Source organism: Oratosquilla oratoria, chromosome 8 (assembly GCF_046742065.1).
Source record: "Oratosquilla oratoria isolate Oo_2021 chromosome 8, ASM4674206v1, whole genome shotgun sequence".
NCBI classification, from domain to species: Eukaryota; Metazoa; Arthropoda; class Malacostraca; order Stomatopoda; family Squillidae; genus Oratosquilla; species Oratosquilla oratoria.
Genome location: NC_134784.1, coordinates 54,039,951 through 54,059,454, shown reverse-complemented (window position 1 = coordinate 54,059,454; position 19,504 = coordinate 54,039,951). Strand labels below are relative to the sequence as shown.

The window sequence follows — 19,504 nt, the reverse complement described above, 5'->3', positions numbered from 1 at the left end:
CTCTTTCCTCTTTGCAATAAAAACTCATTCTGAATGCAGTGAAGAGACATAACATCTTGGGTGGACATATAGCTGCACTGCTCTGCAAACTTAACAAAGTCAGCTAAACCATTTGCAGCATCTTTCCACGCCTCTTTAGGCTCAGGGTCATCATCTTCCTCACTATCTGCCTCTGTCATCTTCTCAAGATTATCTTCAATTACCGCATTGATAAGTTCCTCATCAATTAGAGTGAATGTTACCGCTTCATCTTTGTCCACATCTTCCCACTCTTTTAGCGCCTTATCTGTTACGCTAAGTGTAGCACTACCACCCATCTCCCTCAACTCACTCACCACTGAATTTCTCTTGCCACCAAACCCTTCAAAGTCAGAATCATCTGCCTCTTCAAACATGATCAAGGGATACAATTTCTGCCAACATCACATCAAGGTTTGTTTTTTGACATCCTGCCAAGCTAACAAAGCCATGAAGATAGCATCTTTTACATAATTTTTTTTTTTTAACTCAGGGATTGTACCGTCATCATAATTTACAAACTTATGCAGGAAACTTTTATGGTAATTCATTTTAAAATTCTGAATTACACCCTGATCCATGGACTGGATTATACTGGTTTCATTCGGGGGTAAATAAAGAGCAAATTCTTTTCCACTACAAGTTCTTCAGCTGGTAGATGTGCTTTGCAGTTATCCAGCAACAACACCACTTTACTATCCATGGGGATCCCTTTCTTTTTCAAAATTTCCTTAACCAAGGGAACAAACAAATGCTTAAACCAGCTTGCGGAGCGTTCTCAGGCACATCCGATATGTTCAACGGCCACAGTGTGTCTCTTTGTAAGTGCATATGGGCCTGATAGTGAGAGAGTGTAGAGGAAAGGGAGGCTTTTTGGATATATTTAAATGAGTGCATAGAGGATTTAGGAAAAATGTCAATGTAATGGTATTGGGAGATCTCAATGCTAGGGTAGGAGATGAACTTATAGACGGAGTGGTTAGGAAGTGTGGAGTGCCAGAAAAAACAATTAGTGGAGAGTTGATGGTGATGTGTTTCGAGCTGATGATAGCAAACACAGTATTTAGGAAGAAAGGCAAGCATAAGTACACATGGAAGAGGGTGGTGGGTGGAATGGTGGTAGATAGGGCTTTAATGGAGTATAAAATGGTAGCCAGGAGAAGAGTAGAAAGAGTTTTGGATGTACATGTTCTTAGAGGAGTGGGGGAATATCAGATAGTTTTTTGGTGGAAAGTAAGTTGAGAGTGGAGGATAGATGGAGAAAGAGATAAAGAATAGAAGGTAGGGAGGTTCTTAGAGTAAACTGCTTAAATGAGAAAGAAAAGGAGGAGTACAAGAAGAAGCTGACAGAAGAGTGGGAGGGAGTGAAGGATAGAGTAGAACTAGGAGCAGAGGAGGAATGGGGATATTTCAAGGAGGGAGTCACAAGGTGAGTAAAGATGGTGTGTGGAACAAGGAAGATGGGAGGAAATAGAAGGGTATTGAGTAGTGGGATGATGAAGCAAAGAAGATTGTAGAAGTGAGGAAACAAGTATTCACAGATTAGTAACAAAATAGGATGAGAGAATCATATGAGAAGTAGAAAGAGAAGAGAAGTAAAGCACAAGATAAAGGAGGCAAAGAGGAGAGATGTGAAATGGGGTGAGAGTATGTTTTGGAAGGAAATTAAGAGAGGAAGGGGAAGTGAATCAAGTAGAGGAGAAAAGGTAAAAGGTGCAGATGGAGAGATGATATAATGGAAGAGAAAGCAGTAAGAGGAAGATGGGCAGAGTATTTTAGGGAGTTGCTAAATGTGAGGGAGAATAGGGAGGGAAAGAATTGCAGTGAGAAGTGCTAAGAAAATAACAGTGATGAGTGAGGAAAATAGATGAGAAATAAGAAAAGATGAGGTGAAATCAGTTATTAAAATGAGATCAGGCAAAGCACCTAGGTTAGATGGGTGTCATGTGGAGTGTCTAAAAAAGGGGATACAGTGATGGTGAATTGGCTAGTGAGGTTGTATAATGTTTGTCTTAAAGAGGGTAGAGTGCCTGAGGGCTGAAGGAGTGCCTGTATAGTTCTATTTTACAAGGGAAAAGGGGACAAGTGTGAATGTAGTAGTTTCAGAGGGATCAGTTTGTTGAGTGTGGTTGGGAAAGCTTATGAGAGGGTTTTGATTGAGAGGATTAGGAGAGATATAGAGGGAGTAATTGGTGAGGAACAGTGGGTTTAGGACAGGTAGGGTTTGTGTGGATCAGATTTTTCTGGTGAGACGGATATGTGAGAAAGCTATAGGAAAAGGTAAGGATGTTTTTTCAGTCTTTATGGATTTGGAAAAGGCTTATGACAGGGTAGACAGGAAGGCACTGTGGGAAGTATTGCAAATATATGAGATAGGAAGAAAGCTGTTCAGAGCAGTCAAGAGTTTTCACAAGAATAGTAGAGCCTGTATTAGAATTAGAAATGGAGAGAGTGAGTGGTTTCAGGTAAAGGTGGGACTGCGTCAAGGATGTGTCATGTTGCCATGGCTGTTCAATTTATACATGGATGGGGTGGTGCAAAAGGTAAATACAAGGGTAATGGGTAAGGGATTGGAGGTAGTTAAAGAAAAATGGGAAATTAACCAGTTACAAAGGCGGAGCATGCCGACAGGAGACCTTTTGATCCATATCTAGGTCGGATGCGCAAAAAAAAAAAAAAAAAAAAAAAAAACAGGATCAAAGGAGGGATTAAGGAAGTTAGTGACAGAGTTTGGGAAGGTGTGCAAAAGAAGGAAGTTGAAGATAAATGTGGGTAAAAGGTGATGAGATGTACAAGGAGAGAGGATGGCAGCAAATTGGAAGTGAATATTAAGGGAGAGAGACTGGAGGAAGTGGATAGCTTTAGATACTTGGGTGCAAATGTGGTGGGAAAGGGAGGAGTGGAGGTGGAGGTAGAATATAAATTGAGATAAGCTAGTAAATGTCTTGGTGTATTAAATAGTAATGAGAAATAGACATTTGGGAATGGATGCAAAGAGGTGATTGTATGAAGGGATGATTGTGGCGACAGCACTGAGGCAGAAACATGGAACATAAGAGAGGAAGAGTTTAAATATGTTTGAGATGAAATGCCTGAGAAGTATGGTAGGGGTTACTAGGCTGGATAGAGTGAGAAACAAGGAGGTGAGGGGAAGAGTGGGGGTGGAAAGGGAGTTGGGAGATGGGGTTGACAAAAGAGTATTGGGATGTTTTGGACACATGGAAAGAATGAATGAAGAAAGATTATTAAAAGAGAGATGGAAGGAGTGAACATGAGGGGATGACCAAGTATGAGATGGATGGGGTAAAAGGGGCATTGGGAAAGAGGGGAATGTCTGTTGAGGAAGGAAAGAAGACAGAAGATAGGGGTGAATGGAGAATGGTTGTGTATGGATTATGCTGTGATGCATGGAAAGAAGTGGGTTGGGGATGGGGGAGTGCGGGTGTATGTGTGAATAATATTTTGACGCAGCCCAAAGGGACTTCTCCCCATCTTCTCTTTTTCTGCATGAGGGGATGGAAAGGGGGTCACCGATTAAATGAAGTAGCCTTGCTGTGGAGGTGCTGTGTCTTGCTACATCGCTTCTGACCCAGGGCAGTGGGCAAGATGTAGGGATGACCCATCATCCAGGAGAAGCCAAGAAAAGAGGGAGGGAGGGAGGGGTGGTGAATAGGAGTGGAGTATGTGGGGATGAAATGGGTGGGAGTAATTTTATGCCTTTGACTTTGGCTACCTCCCTTGTAAGGAGGAAAAAGCCTTGGTATATGTATGATGGTGTGGGAGGTAAATGCAAGGGTAAAGGATTGGAAATGGTTAAAGATAATGAAGGAAAGTGGGAGGTAAGCCAGTTGTTGTTTGCTGACGACACTGCTTGTGGCAGGATCAGGGGGGATTAAGAAAGTGACAGAATTTGGGAAGGTGTGGAAGAGGAGAAAGTTGAAGGTAAAAGTAAGGTGATGAGATGTACAAGGGGAGAGGATGGCAGCAATTTGGAAGTGAGTATTAAAGGAGAGGGGCTGGAGGAAATTAATAGTTTTAGATACTTGGAGTTGCATGTGGTGGGAAAGGGAGGAGTGGAGGTGGAAGTAGATTGTAGATTGAGAGAAGCAAGTTAGTGCTTTGGGGGATGAAAAAGTGTAATGAGAAATAGGATTTTGGGAATGGATGCAAAGAGGAGATTGTATGAAGGAGTGATATTACAACAGCACTGTAAGATGCAGAGACATGGAACATAAAAGAGAAAGAGTACATGTTTGAAATGAAATGTGTGAGAAATATGGTAGAGGTTACAAGGTTGGATAGGGTGAGAAATGAAGAGGAGAGTGAGGATGGAAAATGAGATGGGAGATAGAGTTGATGAAAGAGTATGGGCTGGTTTGGACACATGGAAAGAGTGAAGAAAGATTAGTAAAAGAGGTGTGGAAGGCAGAGGTGGATGGAAGGAACATTAGAGGGTGACCAAGAATGAGATGGATGAATGGGGTAAAAGGGGCATTGAGGAAGAGGGTTATGTCTGTTGAGGAAGGGAGAAGGCAGGAGATAGGGATGAATGGAGAATGGTTGTGTATAGGCGATACTATAATACATGGAAAGGAGTGGGTGGGGGATAGGGGGTGGTTATGTGTAAATGGTATTTATGCAGCCCAAAGGGATGACTCCCCATCCTCAATGTTTCTGTATGAGGAGGGTGGGGTCACCAATTAAGTGAAGCTGCCTTGCTGTAGATGTGCTGTGTCTTGCTGCACTGCTTCTGACCCAGGGGATTGGGCAAGATGCAGGGATGACCCACCCTCCATGAGGAACCAAGATGAGAGGGAGGGAGGGGTGGTGAATAGGAGTGGAATGGGTGGGATTGGAATTATGCCTTTTGACTTTGGCTACCTCCCTTGTAAGTGAGAAAAGGCCCTTGGTGTATATATTTTAACTTTGAGTAATTAAGTACATATTATTCCAGTTATATGATGATTGCTCCCAGCATTCAACAGTCAAGATGTGGTAGTTGGCTCAGAAAGAATTTGCCATCTGATGGATCTGTAGTAATAAAGGACATCACATCTATGTATACAGCAATATGTCTGATGGGTATGTTGAAATAATAACTTTAGTTATATCAGTATACAACAATCAGGTCTGGCCATTGCATAGCTTTGAACTCTGTCCTTCTGAGCGCGAGTCCCAATTGTTACCAATTCTCCACTTGGTACTAACATTCAGAGGGACCCGAGTTCAGAGCAACACAATGGCTGGGCCTGATTGTTTGAATTACATTGCTGGTACTAGCGATTTGTTCCATAATATCAACATATCTTCCATCACTCTTTGTTGCATTATTTTTGCAATATGACTACCATTATTTCAGGTCCCCAGGCTCGCAGTGTAATGGCTGACCTCACCGATTCAGATCTATCAACCAAAGGTTTTCCTTTCTTCTCTTTCAAGGAGATTGATGTTGGACTTGCAAATGGTATCAGAGCCATGAACATCACCCATACTGGGGAACTAGGGTGGGTCCTCTACATTCCAAATGAAGTAAGTTTAGATCATGAGCAAAACTGTCTTTGCTCTGTATACCTTTTGTGGCTAATGACTGAAGTCCACAGGAACAATGGTATTCAGACCAGACATATACATCTCAAAGGCCCTTTTCCCCATATAGGGAGTTTCCATCTGGTGACCAAAACCCATACTTATTAAATCTATCTACATACCAAGGACTTCTTCTCCCTTATAAAGGATATAGCCAAATCAGAGGCATGCACCCACTCTCACCCACCACCCTGGTTTACCTCTTATGTCAGCTCCTGTTGGATGAAGGGTCATCCCTGTCTCTTGCCCACCACCCGGCTCAGAAACAATGCATTACCAGCAAGGCTGCTTCACTTACATTGCAACCCCCCCCCTCCCCATCCCCTCATGTGGAAAATAGAAAAGACATAGAAATTCCTTCAGGCTCTTAACACTAAGCATATTATATTTATGCTCTTGCTGATTTTCAGTCAAATCCTTGATGCTTAGGCTGAAGGATATGTATCTGAAGTAAGGCCCAGGATTTTAGGGTTCTTTTTTAGTAGGATTTGGTCATTCAATTTTACTATTAGATTGTTCTTTGATCCTTGATTGTCTGACATGAACAGAGTTACTGATGATTTCTGAGGGTAGGCCTCCATTTTTATTTTATCAAACCTTCCATTCTAGTTTATCCCATTTGGAATGAAAAAAAATATTGAGGAATGAGGGGACGTAGAAGGGGAGTCACCATTTAAAGGGAGCAGCCTTGCTGTGGATATTCTGTGTCTTGCTACATTGCCTCTGACCCAGGAGGGCAATGGACAAGATGCAGGGATGACATGTTATCCACAAGGAGCTAATATGCAAGGGGGGGGGAAAGGGTGGTAAATGGAAGTTGGTACATACCTTTTGATTTGGCTACCTCCTTTCTAAAGGGGAAAAAGCTCTTAGTATATGGATAGATATTTTACGTGCTTCACTGAGCAGTCTTTGAGTGAACACCTGATTTACACTCCATCCTCTATCGAGATTGTTTAACATAAAAAAAAAACAAAAAAAATCTCTCAGAGAGGGCTAGGGTGGTGCATCCTAACAGAGGACTTTATGAAGCAGGGAATTTAATGTAGTATGACCTTAGAATATTCACTTGCCAAGGAAGTTAAGGTGTTACTTGTGGTAAAAGTTGAGATGATGACACTTCAAACCCTGCCACCGGCAAATTTAACTAAGGGCATGATTAATTTATATTCCATATTACAAAGTCCTCTGTAAGGGGCATTGTCCTAGCCTCCTGATAAGGGGAACTTGTGATGTTAAACCAAATCATTAAGTCTGTCATCAATGACCTTCCTGTGAACTCACCTACTGCAAGGCAGATTCAGTCCACTTCTACCCTAAGAAGGCCCAAGTAATAACACTCTAAACAGCTTGGCCTGCAATCATTCTTTCTGTTATGAAAATGACATATTTCCTGTATCATCTGTTTCTCATTATCATCTGCATTTGATTAGTTTTATAGTTATATTTAGTATGGACTCTTTATTCTTTCATTTTGTTGGTCATTAATGATATTTCTCTTTTTTTATATTTTATCAGTTTGCCCTTCATATATATAACAACCTTGTCAACAAGGGGAAGGCATATGGTATGTGCCATGCAGGTTATTATGCAATGAGATCATTAAGGATTGAAAAGTTCTATGCCTTCTGGGGACAAGACTTGGATTCTTCAACAACTCCCCTTGAATGTGGTAGAGGATTTCGGGTTAAATTACATGTAAGTAAAGTGAAATTAATTTATGATATAGCAATCCCCTTCTCAAATAATTCATGTTTATTCAATCGGTTAGTCTGTTGCCCTAGGTCTTTCTTGTAGGAGACCCATGAACCTTAGTTAATTGACTCTGGCCACTGGACAAGCCCATAAATCACTCTGTCAAACAGCAACACAAAATCTCATCATTTAGTGACATGGATTGAATCAGTGGCCATGGTCGGTTTCCAAGGAGCTACAAATCTCCTTCAAGAGAGGACAGGGGCAATGGATTAATTCCCAGAGAGATCTGTGGAGAGCCCTGTGGAATGTTGCCAGCTATTGTTGAATTATAGGCTTTGTTAGCAAAACTAAAGGCAACAATTATCAGCATCATCCCCTGAAGTCACACTGTTGTTAGTCCTTCGCTCAAAAAAAGAATGCCGATTGTTTAATTTTTCCTGTCCCTTTGTATGTGTAGAATATCTGTAAAGAGGAAAGAAAGAGGGAGGCAGAGAAGTATTTATTTATACTCATATATATTCTTTCTCTATCTTTAGAAAGACATAGACTTCATTGGTCGTAGTGCACTGCAGCAACAGGCCAGTGAAGGTGTAAAGAGGATGTACGTGCAATTAGTTCTTGAAGACCATGATCCAGAGGTGGATCCCTGGCCATGGGGTGGGGAACCCATTTATAGGAATGGGCAGTATGTCGGAGTCACAACCACAACTGGATATGGGTTCACTCTTAATAATATGGTAAGTCTGAAATAATTTAAAGATTGTGTATTTCCCCAGTTTACTTTGCTTTTTAATAGACCCAAACCTTAGGGTTCTGTTTGGAAAACTCCTCCCAGACCTTCTTTTGCCTTGACTTCTTGTAGGAATGTACCCCTTAGGGTTATAGAAAGCAGGATCCCTTGTCCCACACACTGTCCCATTTTTAGCTGCCTTTATGACCCACATGGGAAGACTAGGTGGCAATATTTTTTCTTCCCCCTACCATAGGGGACAGAGGCAAAAATGGAATTATGTACTCATAGAAGTGGTAGAGGACATTATTAAGAGGGGGAGACAGTATAATAGTGGGGCAGTTGCAGTACAATAAAGTAGCATTATTTCTCTATGAGTAGAGATTTCCTCTAACATAGACAAAATGATGTATGGCTCTGGTCTGTAGGGGCACCCCAGTCCCTAAAGTATCAACTGTGTGCTACTGCACAAGTTATACTGTACAATAACATGCAGCCAATACCTCAGGTGGATTTGGAAAAGGCTTATTACAGGGTGGACAGAAAGTCACTGTGAGAGGTTTTACAGATATATGGGACTGGGAGAAAGCTGTTAAGGGTAGTCAAGAGTTTTCACAAGAGTAGTAGAGCTGCATTAGAATTGGAAATGGAGAAAGCAAGTGGTTTGAAGTAAAGGTGGGGATGCGACAGAGATGTGTCATGTCACTATGGCTATTCGATGTGTTGGATGGGGTGGTTTTGGAGGTAAAGGCAAGGGTAATGGGTAGGGGACTGAAGGTGGTTAAAGAAAATGGAGAAAAGTGGGAGGAGAGTCACTTGTTTGTTGATGACATGCACTTGTGGCAGGGTCAGAGGGATTAAGTTAGTGACGGAGATTGGGAAGATATGTAATATGTCATCGTATGGAAGGGGTCAAAGGGTTAAGTAATAGCAAGGTCATCTCAGTCTGCATTTTGATAACTTTCTGTAACTAATTTTGATAATTTTTTGTGTGACCAGTCTGTGTTCAATGAATTATTAGTTTGTAGACAAATTCTTCTAATTCAAATGATTATTGCAACATTCCTTCTGACCCAGGCCAGTGGGCAGAATACAGGGATGACCCATCATCCATGAGGAGCTAAAATGAGAGGGAAGAAAGGGTGGTGGATAGGAGTGGGTACAGGAATTTTGACTTGGCTACCTCCCTTGTAAGGGGGAAAAAAGCTTGTGGTATATAGATAGAATTATTAACATAATTCTGTATATTTTTGTAATCCTTGAGGAGCCAAGATGAGAGGGAGGGAGGAGTGGTGGATGGGAGTGGAATAGATGAGGATGAAATGGGTGGGAATGGGATTATGCCTTTGAATTGACCACCTCCCTGGTAAGGGGGAAAGATCTCTTGTTATAGATAGATGAAGACCAGTATGTTTCCTTATCTAACACACATTTATTTCCTTTTCAGGTGTGTTTAGGTTTTGTTAGGAAATTCAACAGCAACAATGAGATGGACTTTGTGACCACAGAATATGTGATGGAAGGAAGCTATGAAGTAAATATTGCTGGAGTCAAGTATGCTGCAAGTGTTGGTCTCCATTCAAGAACATTACCGACCAAATATCCAGAGCCCCAGTCAAATAGATATTTGGCAACACAGTTATAGATTTTATTTATTTATAATGCATGTAAGTAAATATTGCTGGAATCAAGTACACTGCAAATGCTAGTCCATATTCAAGAAAATTAGTAACCAAATATCAGCTCCAGGCTAAGATATTTGGCAATACAGTTGTAATTTATCTTATTTGTAATGTACCAGCCAGCACATAAAACATTTTTGGCAAATTTGTCCAAGTGAAATTGATCTTCCACAAATTCTTGATATTCTTTCACCAAAAAATTATTTTTTGTCATAGTTACTAGGGTTAAGATATTTCAAGACAAGAATTCTAAATAGGATTATGAATAGCTCAAAAATGGTGAATCACCAATATAACTAGATATAAAGATCAAGGGGAGTACAAGAAGGGAGACAGACCTGGGCAATACAATATATTGAAAAAAAGAAAATAAAAGAGCGTAAGACATAAGAATGGGGAGGTGCATTGTCATGAAGGCATTGTCCGTCACAACTTGCCCAAAACTCAAGTTTTTTTTCTTCCATCCCAAATCAGGCAAAGAACTTCAGTGTAGTACTTATAGATTTGATTTCCTGTGAGTCCTTGTTTTTTCCTAAAGTGGAATTGACATTAAAAGGGAAGCTTCAAGACAGAATGAGATTAAGGTGAGTGTGACGATGTAGTTGGTGGCAGTCCAGAATTAAGATTTTTCTGTTTTGGAAAGTTGAGGAGATTCTGGGATAACTGTGAGAATCTAAGAGGAGTATTTGTACTTTGGTGAGGACTGGGCTTCACTGACAACCCACCTTGCTCACCCTGATGGTTGGATATTTTCCAAAATTCATATATTTGGTGCATTGTGTATCTTGGAGGCCATGGGTCATCTGCAAGAGAGACTAGGGGCAACAGATTGATTGATTGTGTATCCCATAAATACTCAATAGGCAGTATGTAAAATATTAAACATTAAATTTGACAATCAGTAGACACATGAATGGAATTTGACATGCCATTAGATAATATGACACATTAAGAATGGAAATCTTATATGCAGAATAGACTTCAGCTACTAGTTGTCTTTGTCATGAAGATTGCTGAATAATAGTGTATGAAATCAGTATCTTTATTATATATACACTTGTATACAAGTATTAGATGCGGAAGAGTTACATAAATCTATGTCTTACAGCTACTCAAAATCTGGAGCTGTGAATTTTACATTTAATAACTCTTCAACTAACAATACAGTAATTTTTGCCATTTTCAAGAGTTAGATTATAATTTGTGCTCAAATAGCAGCCTCTTTATTTTGATAGGGAACAACATTATTCAAATAGAAAATGGTGAAAATTGGATCAGAGCTGATTAGTGTTCTACACAAGGCAAGTGATTTGCAGATTAGAATTTATATTTGGCATTTTATGACCTATAATGAAAATAGAAATAACCAGGAGATGGATAAGGAAACAACCACTCAGATATTTAATGAATGAAGATGTATTTATTGTGTATAGGCATGTGTACTTGAATCATCTTATTTAATTTTGCTAATTTTCCTATTCCATATGTTTATCACATGTTGCTTAGGATCACATTTGCACTGCTATATATAATTTGGAAAGTTAAAGGAAAAGAACAATCTCAATCATGATTATAAAATGTAACCAATAGTTCAGGCTCCCTACATCTATCAGTAAATTTTTTAAGAAAAAATAACATTTGCCATGTCATGTTGAGTATTGTGAAAGACCTTTCAGAGTACATCTATCCATATAAGCATGAGTCTTTTCATGTTTTGGCAATTTTATCATTCTAATCCAAGAACTTTTCCAGGGACTAATGATGAGCATTTGGTTGTGGTGGTTCTACAAGACTGATAGAGGAGCTGCCCATTTTCAAAACTTGTCAGCCCCCACACCATCAGGAGGTGGAGCCCTAAGGGGCTGATGGTCTCTAGACTGGGCCCAAGATATCTCTTTATCAACTATATTTTTTTACACCTTTTCATTCATGGAGAACTGACAACTGGCAACTGCTCCTCTCATTACTTTCAGTCCCTCACAAATACAGCACCAGATGTGTGAAAAAGCCCAAGGAATGTTGCCAGCTGCTGTTGTGTTGTCATTGAAATTCGAGGCAACAGTTATTATTACTTTCATATTGTACCTAAAATTATGTTTAAATTCTTCCATTTAGGAATAATGCATCAAAGTTCACTATTTATTGCTGTAATAGTTATAGTCTACAATAAGAAGATATATTTTTTGTTACATATCCGTCACATTTCAAATCCTATGGAAAAAAAAAAAGATCTTGGAGGTTGGTTTAACTTAATTCTTAAACCCATTACAAAAGAATGCACTTGTTAACCTGGCAGACAAACAAACATGTTTTTTGTATACATTAAGGGATGCTCGCTGGCCGAGCAGGTTAGAATGTCACTACTTGCAGTGGAAGTTGGGAATGGAAGCAGCTTACATCCTGCCTTGGAAGCAAGTTTGCAGTAAGGGCATACTACACTAAATTCCCTGCTTAATAAAGTCCTCCATAAAGAGGTACTGTCCTGGCCTCCTCAAAGAATGGGAGTTCATGACATTAAACTGAATCAATAAAAAAATGTCATACTACAACTGTTGTGCAAAAGAAGTCACAAAAATTAAATGTTCAAAAAAGCCTTTCTAGTAATTAGAATGAGATGAATAATTTGGATTACTTTAAAAATAGCTCTGATATATAAAGATACTCATGAATAATATGTAGAAATGTTCTTGGGTCAAGTCCTCACCATCTTTTGAAATGAATGTTAGCTTTCCAGTTGTAATGCATAAAATTAATATATATGTATATATCACATGAATAGTGATAGTAGAAAGGTTCTTGGTTCAAATCTTCACAATCTTGTGAAATTAACCACTTCACTCCGGGACTTAAATCTCGCGGGCAGCAGCCAATGCCAGCCGTACGACGTGTCGTAATAATACTCGCATCATAAAATATAGTCACCGCTTATATCGATTGTTCTCTCTTTCACCCGTGAATTTTGAAAACCATAGAGAATGTGATTAAGGGCAGATTAGGGAGAATGTCCAAACGCATGGGCGACTACAATAAATATAATCAAGACGCTGACATGGCAGCGTCGCGAATCCACTTGCTCCTCATGACACCTATGTGTGCGGCACCGTATGGTAGGGGTTAATGTTAGTTTTCCAGTTATGATGTACTGTACATATGTAAATAAAATTATGAACATTATTGGCATTGACTTTGATGTTTAACCTATGTTCAACATAACTATCATAGTAATACTCCTTTTGATAATGAATGGAATGAGCAGCTATGCACAGATATATTTGCTTATGATGCTAAGACCAGGAGGGAAGTGAAACATGAAAAAGACTAAATCAATACAAGAAAGCCTAAATAAGATTTATGAATGAAGCCAGACATGGATGATGAATTTCAGTATAAAGAAATATACACTCACACCTCGATTTAACGGACCTCGCTTTAACGGATTTCGGATGCAACGGACAAAATCTGGAGCGACCGGACGTGGTCCGATGTTTCTGCAGTTGACCGCCAGATGACCTATGGTCGCTTTGTTTACAACTGTGCCGGAACACGTGGAGCTGTTTGGTCCGTGTTTTTCGACCTTTTTGGCCCTGTTTTGTGTGTTGTTTGTGAAATAATTCAACAGTTTTTTTTAACCATGGCACCTGTACATCCTGTAGAAAAGAGGAAAAGAGTCAATTTAACAGTATCACAGAAGCTTGAGTTGATTAAAAAGTTGGAAAGTGGAGTGTCGGTGAAGCAAGTGTGTGATGAATATCCACTTCACTCTGGGCCAAAATCTCGCGGGCAGCATTAGCTGCCAGACGTACGATGTTGCGTCATAATACTCGCATAATAAAAAATAGTCACCGCTTATATTGATCGTTCTCTCTTTCACCCGTGAATTTTGATAACCATAGAAAATGTGATGAAGACAGTTTAGAGAGTATGTCATTACACAGGGGCAACTACAATAAATATAATCAAGACGCCCATATGGCAGCCTTGCGTATCCACTTGCTCCTCATGCCGCCTATGTAGGCAGCACCGTATGGTAGAGGATATGGAGTAAAGAAACAAACTGTGTCTGATATTCGTAAACAAAAGGAAAAACTTACCCAATATTCGCTGAAGTATTCAGTTGATGAAAATTTTGGATTGGTGCTCTTGGGGTGAAAATTTTGGGCCAGATCCTAGGTATTTACACTAACAGATTGGATAGTGTGCTTAAGTAAGAGTACCGTACTGTATTTATTCCTCATTTTTTCGTAACGTAATCGTTGAAATACAGTAGTATCGGAAACTTCGGACAATCAGGTATATCGGACCGGTGTTCCCCCCTTTTAGTCCGTTAAATCAAGGCATGAGTGTACATACATATACCAAAGGCTTTTTCACCCTTACAAGGGAGGTAGCCAAAAAAGACAGATTTGGAAGTGAACATGTCATCGAGGTACATGAACACTAAATGACCTATGAGACCTGCAAGTACTGTGTGCATAGAGTAAAAGCAGCAACGACTGCAACAGCACTGTAGGAAAGAGGCCAAACGCAGAGTATGGGAGTCCAGTATATTTGAAGTTTCGCCCAGCAGGGCGAAACGTCAAATATACTGGACTCCCATACTCTGCGTTTGGCCTCTTTCCTACACTGTGTGCATAGGTCATGTGTACACTGAAGGAGCTGAAATGAGACCCATGGCTAGTAGTTTGAAGTGATAATGACCTGTGGGTATGCTAAAGGCTGTTAGAGGCCTAGACTCTAGACCAAGGGGGATCTGGAAATATCCTGACATAAGGTCCAAGGTCATGAACACTATATTGTTTTCACCAATGGAGTGAAATATGTCTAGAAATATGGGGACGGGTTACCTATCTGGTATGGTTAGCTTATTTAACTCTGAAGTCTACTACAGGGCAGAAGGAACCATTGTGTTTAGGAACAAAGAGGGGGAAGTTCCATTCACAGATGGATGATTCAATAATGTCTTGTACAATCATGTCTTGGATAAGATTATCTACGATCATGTGTTTACTGTGTGGTGATCTGTATGCAGGAATGTAACGTGGTTTAGAGTTCTCACGAAGGGTTATATGATGCTGAATAAGTTTAGTGATTCCAAGGGTTCACCTTGAGTGGCAATGGTATGTCTGAACTTGTTGCAAAGTGCACACAAGTCTGCTTGTGCATCAGGGAAGTCTGAGGTTGAAATATGATGCATCAATGGGTTGCTGTGGGCATGTCAGAAATTGTGGTACAAACTTGAGAAGTGAGAAATTTGTCATCCATGACTTTGATAAGTGAAGAATATACTTCGAAATCACAAATGTTTGTACTAACTGTGAGATGGCGGGGTGCATTAGTGTCATTGGCAATTAAAATGCAAGTATGACCTTTGAGCTAGAACTGATGGCTGAAAGCAGGGAAATGCCATTGACAGGGTAAGTTTCTGGCAGAGTACATCAGTGTCTTGGGCTTGAAAAAATTGTATGTGCATCTTTATATACTCATGAAGGAACATTGTCTTTGGGCTGGTAAGCATTGTGTGAGTGTGTTTGAATGTAGATAACACATCCGAGACTGGGGTGGGTTTGTTGTTGAATTCCTCTACAAGGGTAAGAATGTGTTCAGGCAGTGAAAGACCAATGGTATTTACTGGGTGTTTTGTCCTGAATTTTGCTGATTTGGACATGCAGGAGTTGGTGTGTCTGTTATGTTTGGAACACAAGTCCACAGCTTTCAGTAATGTTGATGAGTTACTCATGGGAAGGCGTTTGGGTGGTGGTGCCATTTTTGCTAGCAGCTGGTGCATCATTGTGTGATAGAGCAGTGTGAATTTTAATTGGAGAGCTATAATTAATTGACATTGAATCATGTTCTGCCTGCTCAGCCATGTTGATGTGGTTGACTTTGTGGGAATTTGCTGATGGCAATGCAGGAAGGTAATGATTTGCATAAATTATGCCATTTTGAGCAAGGTAAATGATATTATATTGCTTCATCAATGTTAAACCTATGAGGATATCAGCAGGAAAGTAAACTTCAGCTACGTAGGTAATAACTGGAATGGCTGGGCACTCATCTTTGAAACTAATGTCTAAGAAGAATTTACCAGTGACTGTGAATGGTACACCATCTACATTGCAAAGATTAACGTTGGGGGTTCCAAAATGGTGACACAGTTTGCTTCAATGTGGAATTTGTGGAAACTGTGTACTGACATGATGTTAAATGGGGAACCTGTAAGATTGCCACTTTGGTGTTGCTAAACATAGCATTGAAAATTAAGGAATGGAAAGACATGTCTGGGATATTCAGGGTATGTACCAATAAAGTTGATGATAGAATATCTGGGTATGGAGTAACTGTCCTTGGTGTGCACTGAGTCTTTGTATTTTGTAGTCACAAAGGAGTTGTGTTACATAAATGACTTGCAGGAGATATGTTACATGAATGTCAAGCAAGAGATGTGTTATGTGAATGTCTAGCAGGGGATGTGTTACATGAATGTCTAGCAGATGTGTTCCATGAATGTCTAGCAGGAGAGCGATTTGGGGATTCTTGTGTGTGTTGCCTCCATGCTAGCAGCACATGGCAACAATCACTTGTGTGAAAACATGTACCGTGATGACTGCATGGTCAATTTGGTTGGGAAGGATATTTACTGTAACACATGTTAACAAGGTATCCTGGTTTGTGGCAGTATGTACAAAACATTTTTGTTCTTGAAGGAGAGCATTGGCATGGGTGATATCGAGTGCAAGATGTATGTCTTGATCTTGTGTTATGCGAGGGGGATTGTGTGATCTGGGTTATTATGTGGATGGGTGCAACGAGTACTGACTGGCTCTGGATCTAAGTGATAGCTTTGTCTATGTCAGAGAATTTCCTGGAGAATTTGCCTGGTGTGATACTTGGTGTAAATGGAATTGTGCTAACTTTCTGGAGTGTGCCTGGGTGTAATTGGGATAGTTGAAAGTATACCATGAGTGAGACTATGTGTTCCAATGAAATATTGCCTTCTGAGACCCAGTCTTGAGTTTTTGAGGCTTTCTCCGAGTTCACTCTTAAATGTTGACGTGATTTTGGCTGCTTTCTCTTTTGTGTGATGTGGACCATGATTGCAAGTTTTTGCCAAAGAGTATAGGGGTCAAAGACCTCCAAGTAGCTCAAATTCAGAAAAGGACATTTTAAATTGTTGTACTTATTGTTGTACAAATTCCTGATAGTCATAGGTTTCCTCAAATAAATCAGATTGAATGATGTCACCAGCTAATGTGCTATTCTTATCTATTCTGGATGTTAAGATGCTTATTTTGCCCTTGTTGTCTGTGATGTTCCTTTGTGTTATCTCTGATTCAACCTCGGAGAGGAATTTGTGTACAGGAATGTTCTTGCCATTAATGAGAGGTAATGTCTTATCTTTGACTACGGTGATGAGGTTTTGTGTTGTCATGGTGTTTTGAGTAGCAGGTGAATTTTCTGAATTGTTAGCAGAAGGAGGAGACATGTTTGGTGTATAGGAACTGAGCATAGAGCGGCTTCGTGTATAGGGTTGGTATGTCAAATCAGAGAGGGGTTTGGACACGTTCATGGACTAATTGATGATAAAAAGGGGAGTGACTGGCTTGCTCATAGGTGATAATGAGAACTGAAAAATATTTACTTACTCAAGATGATGTAGTATGCAGGCATGGTGATGTGGGCCAAATCAGTGGTAAGATGCACTGGTGGAATCAGGTGGAATTAGTACAGTGTATTGGCTGGTGAATTGAAAAATGTGTAAAAAAAAAAAATGTGCACATACAAAATGCTAAAATAAGAGAAAGGTGGATATCTTGCAAAACTAGACAAGGAGAGTGGTGGACCATTGGTTCCTTGAGATAATCGTTGGCACGGTGGTTTGCAATGGAGCGAAGTGTGTTGGAGCACTGGCTGGCGATGCAGCAAGAGCGTTAGTGCGTATATGCAGTGATGATGTGAAGCTTGATGCCATGGTGGAGTAGGAGGTCGTCCAACTCGTGTGATGGTGGAGTAGGAAGTTGTCCAACTCATGAGATGATGGAGTGGAGGTCATCCAACTCATGCAATGGTAGAATAGAGGCGGCAGGCATTGTGGATGCTGGACAAAGCCTGAATGATTTTGCAAAGAGAGATTGCCTCGTAGTGATGCTGGGTGATGCTTTGTAGTAAGATGTTGGACAATGCAGCTAAGAGGTGTTGCCTCGTACTGATGCTTGGCGATGCAGGGGAGAGGGGTCTGTGTCTCGTACTGATACTGGATTTCTGTGAAGATCATAGAGTTGGGAGATGGCTATGTTCAACTGGAGCTGCTGTAGTAGAGTTGTTGCTTTGGAGGAATGGTAGAGTTGTTGCTTGGGATCCCTCACTGCCAACCAGAATGTGGATTTGTAGTTGAGTATCTACATAAGGGTCCAGGTGAGACAAACAAGGAGAGTTGTCTTTAATCTTCCAGCCTTCTCTGGTTTATATTATATATAAATGCAGCCTCCGAAGAAACCTTGGGGGGTTGCCAGAATAACTATTTGTATACATATATACAAGGGTTGCCATATTTACATTTGGAAAAAAAAAAAAAAAAAACATCAGTTGGGTGATGATGACAGTAGACACATCTATTGTAGTCAAGAAATGTGCAAGGTCCATTGTCCAAACAGGTGTTAGGGCACTTTCTGGAAAGCCTAGTCCTTGAGTCACCGGGGACAATAGAATGTCCCTTGGAAGCAGATCCCAAGGACAATGTAGAATACCCCTCAAGAGTTGCCTTGAGACAGTACTGTTCACTCCACATACTTGTGTGTGTGTGTGTGTGCACGCTGGAGATCAAAGGGGTTGACAACAATACAAATCTTCAACATCTATGCTATTATTCCTTCCTACCATCACATACCTGCCTAATACTCTATCAATTCATCTACTCTAGCATTGATTCCTTAACACCACTAAATTATGTATTTACCTGATTGTAGTACAGGTAAACGTCGACTTACGATGGCCGCGACTTACGATTGTTCGACTTTACGATGACGACGACGACATGATAATTTAACCCCTTTTATACGGTGCCGCACACGTAGGCGTCATGAAGAGCAAGTGGATTCGCGACGCTGCCATATCGGCGTCTTGATTATATTTATTGTAGTCGCCCCTGTGTTTTTACATTCTCTCAAATGTACCCTGAATCCCATTCTCTGTGGTTTTCAAAATTCGCGGGTGAAATAGAGAACGATCGATATAAGAGGTGACTATATTTTATGATGCGAGTATTATTACGTCACGTCGTACGGCTGGCATTGGCTGTTGCCCGCGAGATTTAAGTTCCGTACTGAAAATACATATTATAGTGTTTGAATATGGTAAAAAGGATAAAAATAATTAAATAAACTACTGTACATGTTTAATAGGCTATATTCAGTATCTCTGGTGGTTAATATACAGGTAAGCTAGGTACAGTGACCACGGAACAGAGTGATACACAAATTGGGGATCGACTTACGATGAAATCGTCTTACGATGGCTCTATCGAAACCTAATGCCATCGTAAGTCGACGTTTACCCGTATACAGAAAAGGAGTTATGATCTTGGGGTCTTGTCTTTCAATCTTCAATCATCACAACTCCCAACCACCCTGTCCCATGTATACTTATGCTTATTCTTCTTGAGCACTTTGCTATAATTTCCCTTTCATTACAAATCTTCAACACCTATGCTATCATTCCTTCCTGCCATCACATACCCGCCTACTACCCCATCTATCAGTTCATCTACTCTGCATTATGATCCCTCAGCACCACT

At 40.3% G+C, this 19,504-nt stretch overlaps 1 protein-coding gene across 4 annotated transcripts in view; it reads left to right on the top strand.

Moving 5' to 3' along the window:
- Positions 1-12,858, top strand: part of LOC143027738 (pyruvate dehydrogenase phosphatase regulatory subunit, mitochondrial) — a 59,547-nt gene extending 46,689 nt beyond the window's left edge. The window contains exons 13-19 of one of the 4 annotated variants that reach the window (XR_012966635.1): positions 4,973-5,100; positions 5,378-5,547; positions 7,123-7,302; positions 7,839-8,039; positions 9,480-9,699; positions 10,189-10,298; positions 11,467-12,858. Coding sequence is in view for 3 of the 4 variants with exons in the window: in XM_076189241.1 (XP_076045356.1) it covers positions 4,973-5,100; positions 5,378-5,547; positions 7,123-7,302; positions 7,839-8,039; positions 9,480-9,677 (877 nt within the window). In the remaining variant the exon portion in view is untranslated. Of the gene's footprint in view, positions 1-4,972; positions 5,101-5,377; positions 5,548-7,122; positions 7,303-7,838; positions 8,040-9,479; positions 11,350-11,466 lie in introns of those variants that run through there. The other 3 variants (XM_076189241.1, XM_076189240.1, XM_076189239.1) reach the window with 3 other exon arrangements.
- Positions 12,859-19,504: the final 6,646 nt, after the last annotated feature.